The sequence below is a fragment of the Alosa alosa genome, chromosome 13 (genome assembly GCF_017589495.1).
Source record: "Alosa alosa isolate M-15738 ecotype Scorff River chromosome 13, AALO_Geno_1.1, whole genome shotgun sequence".
Taxonomy (NCBI): domain Eukaryota; kingdom Metazoa; phylum Chordata; class Actinopteri; order Clupeiformes; family Clupeidae; genus Alosa; species Alosa alosa.
In genome coordinates this window covers 10923409-10935908 of record NC_063201.1, presented here as the reverse complement: position 1 = coordinate 10935908, position 12500 = coordinate 10923409, and the positions used below count along the sequence as shown (strand labels likewise).

Here is a 12500-nt window from a genome sequence, read left to right as displayed (position 1 = left end):
CACACACATACACACACACATACACACACTCTCTCTCTCTCTCTCTGTTGTCTTCCTCCACTCATCCTTTTACATCATCATGTCACATAGCTTCACTTCAATGGCTCTTTGATAAGATGCTGTCTAATGCTCACTTTGACACACACACACGCACGTACTCACGCACGCAAGTGTATGCAGATGACACTCAGGGTAACACATACTTCTGACATAAGATAAATACACTAACATTAGAGTGTTACACACACACTCAAACACACTCTTACACACACACACACACACACACACCTCAAACTAATACACACTTCTGACTCAAGATGAGTAGACTCACATCAGAGTGTTTGCTGCACACGAATGTCGGGTGTGTTGAGGAGTTCATTGCGTGAAGTGGACAACCGAACATTACATTACATTACATTACATTTGGCTGACGCTTTTTTAGCCAAAGCGACTAACAACATGGTAAACAGTTTAAGTTTTAGAGCAATTCTCAACAATTTTAGGACAATTTAAAAAACATTAGAGTACAGTTAAAATAAGTGCATCAGTGAGTGCTGTTTTTAACAGTTACGTGTCAGTTTAAGACGGCTGGTGAGTGCTAGGATCAGCAAGACTTGTTGTAAGTGTTGCTATGAGAGGAGATGTTCTCTAAAGAGCTGGGTCTTCAGGAGTTTTTTGAAAATGGAGAGGGATGTCCCTGCCCTTTTTAGGAACTGGCAGTGTGTTCCACCAACGAGGAACAACAGATGAGAAAAGTTTGGATTGGCCTGAGCCGCATTGGTGGTAGAGCTAGACGCCGCTCGGCCTGAGGAGCGAGCGGTCTGGAGGTAGCGTATGTCTGTATGAGGGCATTCAAGTAGGTGGGAGCAGAACCAGAGACTTCTTTGTGGGCAAGCCGTTAGAGCCTTGAATTTGATGCGGGCCGCCATAGGTAGCCAGTGTAGCTGGATGAGCAGCGGGTAACATGTGCCCTTTGGGTTGGTTGTAGACCAGGCGTGCCGCCGCCGCTCTGGATCATCTGAAGTGGTTTCACTGGCGCAGGCTGGGAGACCTGTCAGGAGGGCGCAGTAGTCGAAGTCGTGAGATGACTATTGCCTGAACCAGAAGTTGGGTAGCATCTTAAGTCAAGTAAGTCTTGATTTTCCGTGATGTTGTAGAGTCGTAAACAGCATGACTGGGCGACTGAGGCAACATGATCTGAGAATTTTAGTTGGTTGTCGAGAACAACTCCTAGATTTCTTGCAGTCCTGGTAGGTGAAACAGACAGGGAGTCAAATTTGATGTTGATGTCGTGGTGTATGGTAGGTTTAGCTGGGAGGACCAGCAGTTCAGTCTTTGAGAGGTTCAGCTGGAGGTGGTGTGCCTTCATCCATAACAGGCATAGGACTTGTGTTCCTGCACCACCATGATGGTGAAGATCGTGTAGCACCTCTGCAGAAATACAAGCAGCCTGTAGGAGTTTGCTTTGCATGTGTAAATGTACTCAGTTTCTCTCTCTCGCTCGCTCGCTCACACACACACACACACACAGACAGTTGTTTCCTTCTTTCATTAACAGGCTTTCTCATGGCTAATCAGCGCGGTTAAATCTTATGCTAATCACAGCCTCCTCCTTGTCCCCTAATTGGCTTGCAAATGAGAAAATTCATGATACCCAATTTAGTCTCCTATAGATATGTGTTCATATTGTGGGGCCATTAGTAGTGACACCTTGAATGAAATATCACAGGGATTTTGTAAAGGATTTATTTATTTATTTATTTATTTATTTATTTATTTACTCAAGAGAACAATGTATTTGTCCTGTATAGACTCTAGTCTCATCTAGAGTTCAGACTAATCTAGTCTTGTGTTTATTTTTATTTTTTATTTTTTTGTGGACTGTAGTCTAGACTAATCTAGCCTTGTGATGTCTGTAATCTGTCTGAAGCAGAGTCTCGGGTCACTGTCATGGCTGTAGTCATATGATTTTAGTCCATTCATGTGGAAGTATTCGCTGTAGTTTGTCTAGACCCGTCTTGCTGGTCTGATGTCCCAACTGTACGTACACACCGCCGCCGACTTGAGCTTCCAAAGATTCAGGAAGTCATTCATTTTCAATGGAAGCCGGCTTCTCTCCGCTGCCAGAAGCGGGTAAACCATATAATATTATCAATCTACGCCGCTGCTTTGGGCGCCTTTTGAGCTGCCAAGCAGAAAGTTGAGTCAGTCAACTTTATGGTAATGAGCTATGACTCGGTTCAGCGACCAACGACCAGCAACCAATCGAATAGAATAAAGTATTAAGATAGAACATGATCGAACGTAAAATGCTGTCACGTCAGAGCTGCCAAAGCATCCAAGCCAGCCTGTACTTTTTTGACAAGCGTCCTTGACAGGGCGACCAGAGCTTCTTTGGAAGCTCAAGTCGGTGGCGGTGTGTACGTACAGTAAGTCCATATTGTGTCTGTCTAGAGTCTGGTCCAGTGGCTTGGTTTTGACTCGGTCAGAGAAACACCATGTATATCTCTTAGGATGTCTGGCACGAGGACGACATTATGTTGAAAAAGTGGAGGGAAGTGAAACTCTCTCTCGCACGACGCACGCACACACACACACACACACACACACACACACACACACACACACAGTGATAGACCCAGTGATAGACCCAGTGTAGGTATAGCTCAGATGAACAGGCTGTATCAGCACGGAAGGGCCATGAATGATCACACACACACATTACACCGAACACACACACACACACTTTACACCAAACACACACACACATTACACCAAACACACACACACACATATACAAGCGCAAGGCCAGATTGTTTTTTCTTGGGGTGGTAGGCCTTTCGCAAATGTGATTAAGTATTTAGCTGGCTTGTCGCTGCCTGGCTTCAAATATTCATTTTGTTTGAGTGCTGGCTGTTTAATGTGTTTTCACTCGCAATCTCTCTCTCACACACACACACACACACACACACACACACACACACACACACAGAGAGAGGAGTGGGGTTTAAAGATGGTGCGGATAAGCGGAGACTGATGGCCGGTGACAGGTTAATCTCTGCTGAAGCGGCGGAAGAGGAGCGCGACTGCTGTGTGTGTCGTGACATGACGTGGCTGAGGCAGTCGGGTCGAGAACGTCTGTGTGTGTGTGTGTGTGCGCTGTTGAGCTGGAGCCTGTCCCTTTCCCTCTCTCCAGACTGTCTGGGGATGGTGCTGAGGCACGCAGTGTGTCGCCCACGGTCTGTCGCCCTCGGTGTCACGCTCTCAGTGAATACAGCCGAAAGCAATCACACACACACACACACACACACACACACACACACACACACACACACACTCTCTAACTCTAGATGAAGCATCACACACACAGTCTTAACTCCAGAGCCACTTCCGTTACGGATCAGGCCCTGAGATGGCCCATGATTGATGTTAATATTTAGTAGAATTAGCTGGTGTTTGTGTGTGTGTGTGTGTGTGTGTGTGTGTGTGGCGGATCATGAGTTCATGGGAGTTATGAAACATGTCTGCCTCAGACAACCTCTCAGCTGCTGGTCCTCACCTTGGCCCTCATCCCTGCTCACTGCTATTTGCTGATGTTCTGGGTTTGTGTAACACACACACACACACACACACACACACACACACACATGGACACACACCTACACACACACACACAGACATTTTCTCTCTCTTTGTCACTCACTTAGGCACACACACACATACACTCACTGTCTCACACACACACACACACACACACACACACACTAGACTAGGAGTGTTTGGGAACCCCATCTGTCAGTAACTACCCCCTGCTACCACCCAGCCTGCCCCCCCTAAGGGGCCCCCTTTTGCCCCTCACACGCGTCAGCCGTGCGTCTGGGCGGAGAGGGGTGCCCCCTCCAGGAAAGGCCTGCGCGCTGCCTCGTCTGCCCCCGGGCCACAGCTGCTTCCTCTGGGCCTCTGCCCTCCATCGCCCCTCCCTCCTCCGCTCGCTGTGCGCTTCTTTTCTTTTTCCACACCTCTCTCTCTCTTCATCATTTTCTTTTTCCACACCTCTCTCTCTCTCTTCATCCTCTCGTTGGGTTCGGCCGCAGCACTCTGTGGCATATGTCTGTGACATCAAACGGGGAGTGTGTGCCGGTGACGACTTGGAAAGAACTGGCACCAGGTCAGAAAAACACGCGCGCCCTAACATTTCTCCCATACCAGGGTCAACACTATCATGAACACACACACACACACACACACACACACACACACACACCGATGCCCTTGACGTGTGTCTCTGAGTGACGGGAGAAGACTGGTAGTGACTGACAGTATTAATGATATTATATATTTTCTATTAATAATAATTACCCTCTAGTCCACATCTCCCTCACTCAGGCTGCATTGGTCTAGCTGTGTGTGTGTGTGTGTGTGTGTGTCAGTCGATCTATAATGGCACCCAGTATAGCAAGTAAATAATAGCCCAGGCTCTCCTCATGTCTGGGTACTGTTTGTCTCATCATTCACTCGGTGACTTTCCAGATCAGTCCAGATCTTGTGTGTGTTTGTGTGTTTGTTTGAGTCTGCATGTTTTAGTGTTGTCGTGTTTTATATCGTGTGCTTTAGAACTGATGTGTATCAGTGTGTGTGTGTGTGGTTAGAGACAGGAATCATACATTAAAAACACAAGCGTAAAGGGCACAAATCATTGTAGATGGTAATGGTTTTCATCCTATGACACACAAACACACACGCACACACAAACACACACGCACACACAAACACACTCAGTGGGACTGTTGAGAGTGAAGCCTGACTGTTGCCTAATGATCCCTGGTAATCATTATGCATGGGGAAATAGTGGCACACACACACACACACACACATGCACGCACATACATGCCTACACAGACTGTGTGTGTGACAGTCACACTGTAGTCAGTGAGTGATTAAATGAACTAACAGAAAACCACTGGTTCCACTCTGCCTGCTGACTCTGCTGCTTCTGCTGCCTTCTCTCTCTCTGTCTCTCTCTTTCTCTCTCTCTATCTCTCTCTCTATCTCTCTATCTCACTCACACACACACACACACACAAAGATATCTGAATGATGCCTTATCTTTGGAGACATCGGTGGCCTTCCCTTCAAAGCCATTTGTTCTTAAAGCCTGTGTGTCTTGTGCTGTGTGTGTATTATGGTCTGTGGGTTCCCTGGCTTCAGCATACCTTTTTCCTTTTCTTTTACATAACACCCTGACTGTGTGTGTGTGTGTATTGTCAGCTTGATATGTTTGTTTATCTGCACATGAAAGTGTTTTTTTTTTGTGTTCTAATGCTTCTCATAACCTTAGGAGATAATAATCACCTCCATGGTGTGTGTTTTTGCAGAGGGTGTGTGTGAGATCTGGCTGACGAGTGAGGACACAGGCGCCTACGGCAGAGACATTGGTACAGATCTGCCCACCCTGCTGTGGAAGCTGGTGGAGGAGATCCCGGCTGGTGCCATGCTCAGGCTGGGCATGACCAACCCTCCATACATCCTCGAACACCTGGAAGTAAGTGTGTGTGCTCTGTCTGTCTGTCTGGCTGGCTGTCTGGATGTCTGTCAGCTGTTCTGTTTCTCTCTGAGGAAATGACTAGTAGTTCCTCCCTCACCCTCTTTCTCCTCCCTCTGTCTCTTTTGTTCATTTTTCATCCCTCTCTCTCTCTCTGTCTCTCTCTCTCTCTCGTGCTCTCTCTCTATCCCTCCCTCGGTCGTGGAGTGCGTCGTCTCCTCAGCTCAAGGCCATGCCGTCTCAGAGGCATGCTGACTTTTTCTCTCCTCTAATTGTCAGACTCGCTCTGAAGGAACAATGGGCCCCAGCGTGCCACCACACACACACACACACACACACACACACACACACACACACACACACACACACACACACACACACACAGACACACGCACACACAGACACGCACACACACACACACATACAGATACACGCACAGACAGACAGACACACACATACAGACACACACACGCACGCAGCCCCAGTAAGCCCCCCGATGGAGGAACAATAGCCCCCTGCTCGCTCCCTGGACTACCCCATCAGCCCCAGGTGGACGGTGCTTTAATCCCTCCGCTCACGGTAAACTGCTGAGGGAGGCACTTTTCATTTGCTCGGGGTTAATTGAGGTTGTAATTTTGTCCCCATATGTATAGGTTACGCTAATGCTCAGCTACATTCAAATTAAAAATGGATAAAGCTTCTCTCGCTCTCTCTTTCTCTCACTCCTTCTCTCTCTCTATCTTTATCTCTCTACTAGTCTTCCGCCCCTCTCCCTCGTTCCCCCCAAATGAAAGAAAATAACAATTAAACGCTAATTAGAAATGTAGAGGGGGCTGTGTGCATATGGGCCGCTGGCCACTTAATGCCTATCTATTATGCTAATGTGAATTCGCTCGTCCTTCGCCGCTGGCCCAATTTAACGGCTCCGGTTGCCGCTCGCCTTCCACGTTTCACACAACTGTCAGCTCGTCGCGTTTTTACACACACACACACGGAGTGAGCCATCAGCTCACGCAGAGACCCAGCGCTGGCTCCCTGGAAGGTCAGCGGGGTCGTGGGAAGCGGCAGCTGTCCGGCCCAGTGCTGGCCCTCGTGCGGCGCAGGTCTGGTGGCTCTGCGGCTCGGGCTCGGGTTTGGAGTGAATCGAATCAGATCAGGACCGGTTCAGGCAGATGTACCTTTTATTTATTTAACAGACGCTATTGTCCAAAGTGATTGGATCTGCAGTTTTATTAATAGGTGTGGTGCTGATATCATGATGAAGTCATGACCTCGGTGACCAACATCCTACTTTGCCTGTTGAGCTGCAGGAGTAGCCAGGCAGAAAGAGAGGACAACAGCTCAGATGGACACACTGAGACATGTCACTTCCTACCATTGAGTGAAATTACATCTGGATTCTAGCTGGGAATCACATCCGTTCTACATTTCCAATCACAGAAATGAATGTAGCCGACGGTTCAAGAGTTTTTCCAAATCCACTGGTTGTATAACACAAAGGGGGCTTTTTTCATCACTATGTATGCTCTCTGGGAATTTCCCCTTGACTTTAGTGTTGAAAGCAGCTTACTCTTCAGATCAGATTGGCTACTAACCCAGGAGGTGTGTGGGCATTGTAGTTGTCATTGTTCTTATGTTTTGGGGGAAAGCTTAAAGCTTTAATCAGCTTCAAGAAGATACACTCTTTATGTTACGCAGATGGGAAATCAGAGCAGCTTCCTGCTCTTGTATTCCAGAAGCCTTACAATCTTACTTAATCTTGACTGATTTTCTAAGGATGGGCTGAAACCTTACAAACCTTACTCCATCTTGACGGATTTTCTAAGGATGGGCTGTAGGCCTGATAACAATGCTGGGTTGAGTTACCAGCCATTGACTAGCCAGCTACTGAATACCTCTTAACAGAAAGGCCCTTAGAGTACACCTGTTAACATCAATGATATTTATTAGCCCTTAGAGTACACCTGTTAATATTAATAATATTTATTAGTTTAACCGATGCTTTTATCCATAGCGACTTGAGCAAATGAGGACTTGTATTCCAGTTACATAGCATAGCTATATTATATTACATTACATATTATATTTTTTTATTCTTCACATTGCTAGTAGAACGCTCCATTGACTTGAATGGGATTTCCCAACATACCACTGCAAACATATAATTACCGCTGTCAATGGCAACGTTTTTTGCGCTGCTGATTTAAGTTTTTCATATCGCTCCGCAAGTAGTCCGGTCACTTCTTGCATTGGATCTTCATTCAAAAGTGAAAGCAGACGGTTGGTCAGCTGTGTTCTAAAGAATGTTTGATTTAAGTTCAGCGTGTGTTGCGAACTATTTGTTTTATCAGCAAAAGCCACGACGAAACGGTAACACATAAGTGTAAAGAGACATATCGTGGAGTTGATTTTTTCGTTTTGGCAAGTAGCCGTATAATAAGCGGGATAATGTATCGGTCATTATTGGGAAAATAAGTCCCTTCAGGGCGAAGCAAGACCCCTCCGCTGGCGCGTCGGGGTCCGGTTCGCCCTGTCGGGACTTATTTTCCCAATAATGACCGGCGTTCTATAGACCCTTTCAAGAGTTCCATTATCAGCATCATAGTTGGCCCCACAAGGCTTCCGTTTTAACATTCCATATGTTATCTTAATGCAGAGGAAGTAGATTGGGAACCAAATAGAATGGTCAAGCATTGTTTTTGTTTTTATTGTTGAAAGGGTCTATACATTATCCCTTACATAATATTGAATAGTGCAAAGCAGCACAACTTGGTGATCAGAGCAACATGGTCAGAGATTGTCAGTTGGTCATCAGTCACGAGCACCTCCTTGGTAGGAGCAAGGCATAGGGAGTCCATTTTGATGTTTGTTTTTTGTTTTGTTTTTTTCTTTAAAGAGGTTCAGTTGTAGGTGCTGTTCCTTCATCTGTGCGGATGTGTCAGATAGACGTCAGAGATCCGAGCTGAGACCTCTCAAGACAAAGATCTGTACACTACGCCCAGTGGTTAAAGTGGGATTTGGCAGGTGGGGGAACCCTAAAATCCAGTGTAAGTGCAACGGGGAAAAATGACTCACCGTTGGACAACATATTGAGTATTGTGGTGTAGCAATACTTATGAGTACAAGAATTGCTAGCTTCTTGGTCACCTCTGTACACGCAAAAAATGACCTCACCATTTATTTTAACAATATCATCCCGCTATATCGTTGGTATGAAAGAATATATTTATTATTAATTTATCTGAGGTGGCGGAACTGCGTTCCCCTCCGTCCCCCCCCCCACTTTAACCCCTGACTCAAGTGCACAGTGCTTACTTGAGTGCTGTGGGAGTACTATGGAGTTTCAAGCATAGTCTGGATATTTAATGGATCCGCTGTAAATGTTGGCTTTTGAGGCGAAATCCATTTTTTGGAAAATGCTCCAAACGTTTTACATTAAAACAAGAGGGCTAAAATGCCTGGAAAATGCCAAGCACACTTTATCTCTCCTTCATGTGAGCCCTGTATTTTACGCACTGTCAGGTGAGGCTGGTTTTCTAGACCGTGATTGGTTCTGAAAGACCCTGAGCCCTTTCAAATGGTTTGTCATTGGCTGACTGTGGCTTTTTGTTCAGGTCAGTCATGATGGGTAGATTGCTCCATTTTGATGGAATTGCTCTATCTGGCATTTCCTTTCAGAACATGTGCGCGCGCACACACACACACACACACACACACACACTCTTTCGCTTAATTTCTCACTCATTCACTCACACACATACACATACACACACACACTCTCACACATACAGTACACAAACATACACACACACACACACATACAGTATGCACACTCATTGACTCAATCACACAGGCTCACTCTTGCGAACCTGTATACACATATTTACATGTAACAGACAAATGCACTGAAATACTGTACTTACACTCACACAGACGAACCTGCCCTTCGAGTCCCTCTCTATGTAAAGAAAGAGTGAAACAAGAGATAAAGAGATAGAAAGAGATAGAAAGAGATAGAAACAAAGCAAGAAAGAGTGAAGGAAGAAGATTAAACAGCAGTAGAAGTTCCCAGTAGCATTTGGAGTGTGTGAGTGAGCGTCCAGTGCAGGAAATGGACGTGAAGGGGGAGAGTGATCGATCGGAGAGGGCGGCTCCTTGTCAGCCAGGCCTTTCTCACGAGCCATTTGGTGCCATTAGTACAAATGGCTCACAGAAGAACTGTGATTACAGTCTCTCTGCCTGTCAGTCCAGCTCAGAGGTGTGTGTGTGTGTGTGTGTGTGTGTGTGTGTGTGTGTGTGTGTGTGTGTGTGCGCGTGTGCGCGTGTGTGTGCGTGTTAGTGAGTGACCAGTATGTCTTTGGGGGTTTGAGCTGGGGACTGAAGAAACCAAACGCGGACAAGGGCCTTAACCGTGTGTGTGTGTGTGATGAAGGGTATCGGGCCTATGAAAGTCCAATGTGCTTGAGGGTGATCAAGCATAAGACGCTTGTAGTGACAGGGCCAGGACTGGTGAGGTGCTAAAGGGAGCGAGTGTCATGGTGAAGGTGCAAACAGTAGTCCAACCATAGTCCTTAGTTATGTGTGCCTGGCAAGGTGCTCAAGAGAGTGAGTGGCATGGTGAAGGTGCAAAAAGTAGTCCAACATTAGTCCAAGAGTAAGGTCTAGAGACCAGCATAAATAATATAGACAAATAGGAGAGTAAAGTGTAATGTAGACAAGGTAAAATAAAAAAACTATTTCAGTGCAAGAACAGGTTGAGGTAATAGGGTTATAGCCATTCATTCATTCAGTATTGTATCAGAAGCCTGACCGCAGCCAATTGATCATGTGTGCTAATATAGCATGAAAAACAGTGTGGCAGTAAAACAGCAGTGAAAACATTAGGCTGTGTACATTAGTAAAACAGTAGTAAAACAGTAGTAAGCAGTAGTGGGCAGTCAGTACTCAAACATGGACGTGGAGAGGCAGACAGCCTAAGCAGAGAAGTCTATCTCTCCTCTTCCCTTTAGTGAGGCATTGAACAGTTCAATGGCCCTAGGAACAAATGACTTCCTCAGCCTTTCAGTTGTGCATGGCAGTGAGCGAAGTCTCCAGCTGATCAAGCTCTTTTGGTTTTTGATAGTGCTGTAGAGCGGATGACATTCATTGTCCAAGATGTTGATCAGTTTGTTTACGGTCCTTTTGTCAGTTTGTCATTTAAAATGTTACAATCTCTCTCTCTCTCTCTCTCTCTCTCTCTCTCTCTCTCTCTCTCTCTCTCTCTCTCTCTCTCTCTCTCCTCTCTCTCTCTCTCTCTCTCTCTCTCTCTCTCTCTCTCTCTCTCTCTCTCTCATATCTCTCTCTCTCCTCCCTCTCTCTCTTCTCTCTCATATCTCTCTCTCTCTCTCCTCCTCTCTCTCTTTCTCTCTCCTCTCTCATATCTCTCTCTCTCTCTCTCCTCCTCTCTCATATCTCTTCGTCATTCTTTTTGTTTCAGTGCTTCCTTCTGCTACGTTTTTCCCTCACATTTTTAGCGTCAGTGTCACACACACACACACACATTACTCCTCTCTGTCTCTCTTATGATTCTCAGTCCTTAGGGAACCATGCTGTCGTGTTATTCTCCTTTCTCTCTTCCTCAGGCAGGAGATAGAGAGAGAGCGTGCAAGAGAGAGATGGAGGAGAAGAGAAAGCAGGAGAGAGAGAGAGAGAGAAAGCACTCACAGTTTAGTCAATTATCCCTGGGCGCCCCGGGGAAGCGGCTGCAATTTTTATTCGGAGCGGGCGGCTAATTCTGCTACAAACACGTCCATTTTCATATTAATGAGAGCCGCCAGACGCACCGCTCATTACGGGCCTAATGTGCCTTCTGCAGGACAGGGGGATGGACCGAGAGGGACGCCTTCGATCTGTTGGTGACTTATACACAGCACACCACAATTTCATCTACTTACACACACACACACGCACACACGCATACACACACACACACACACACTCTCATACACTCACATACATACACACATGCATGAACACACCACTCACATACATACACACATGCACACATACTCACATACTTACACACACACACAGGCGCACACACACCATTCACATGTGTGCACACACACAAGCACACCAGTAATTAGAGATTAAGGAGTCTCCTACTTTCCCACTCCATTTCTCTCTTCCTCTCTCTCTTCCTCTCTCTCCCTCCCTCTCTGCTCCCTGCTGGTCTTATTGTTGTCCTTTAGTCCCCTGCTGGTGACAGTGGGCAGCAGTGGAGGGGGTGCTGGGGTGGGGGGACTCTGGAGAGGCCAGTTGTGGGAGTAGAGGCCAGTTGTGGGAGTAGAGGCCTGCTGTAGGAGTAGAGGCCTGCTGTAGGAGTAGAGGAGTAGAGGCCTGCTGTAGGAGTAGAGGCCTGCTGTAGGAGTAGAGGCCTGCTGTAGGAGTAGAGTAGAGGCCTGCTGTAGGAGTAGAGTAGAGGCCTGCTGTAGGAGTAGAGGCCTGCTGTAGGAGTAGAGTAGAGGCCTGCTGTAGGAGTAGAGTAGAGGCCTGCTGTAGGAGTAGAGTAGAGGCCTGCTGTAGGAGTAGAGTAGAGGCCAGCTGTGGTGTTGTTATGGTATTGATGACTTATTAGATCATTATTATGCTATGATGCCCAGATAAAAAATAAAAAACAAACTAAAATGAAACATTACGGTGTACTGTGCACTCATCACTTCTGCTGGCAAGTGTTACACATGAATCTAGTTTACTTGAGACTATTTTTCTTTACATGACTATTTAGGATTTGTGTGTGTGTGTGTGCGCACACATGATCTTTTTAGGGCCAGACAAAAGAAGCTGCTTCTTTTTGGCCCAGAGTCTTATGTCGGTCTACACTGGGCCTCGTGCATAGTGTCAGTTAACCACTGAAACCCAGAGCTGATGTGTTCCTTGTTGAGAAGCAGATGAGATGAGATGAGCCTCTGCCTCCAGG

At 46.4% G+C, this 12500-nt stretch overlaps 1 protein-coding gene across 2 annotated transcripts in view; it reads left to right on the top strand.

Annotated features, from left to right (window-relative positions):
* The window catches only part of cdkal1 (CDK5 regulatory subunit associated protein 1-like 1), a 264617-nt gene that overhangs the window by 139455 nt on the left and 112662 nt on the right, over positions 1–12500 (top strand). For both annotated transcript variants that reach the window (XM_048261662.1, XM_048261663.1), the window contains exon 9: positions 5376–5542. In XM_048261662.1, coding sequence (XP_048117619.1) covers positions 5376–5542 — 167 coding nt within the window. The remainder of the gene's footprint in view (positions 1–5375; positions 5543–12500) is intronic.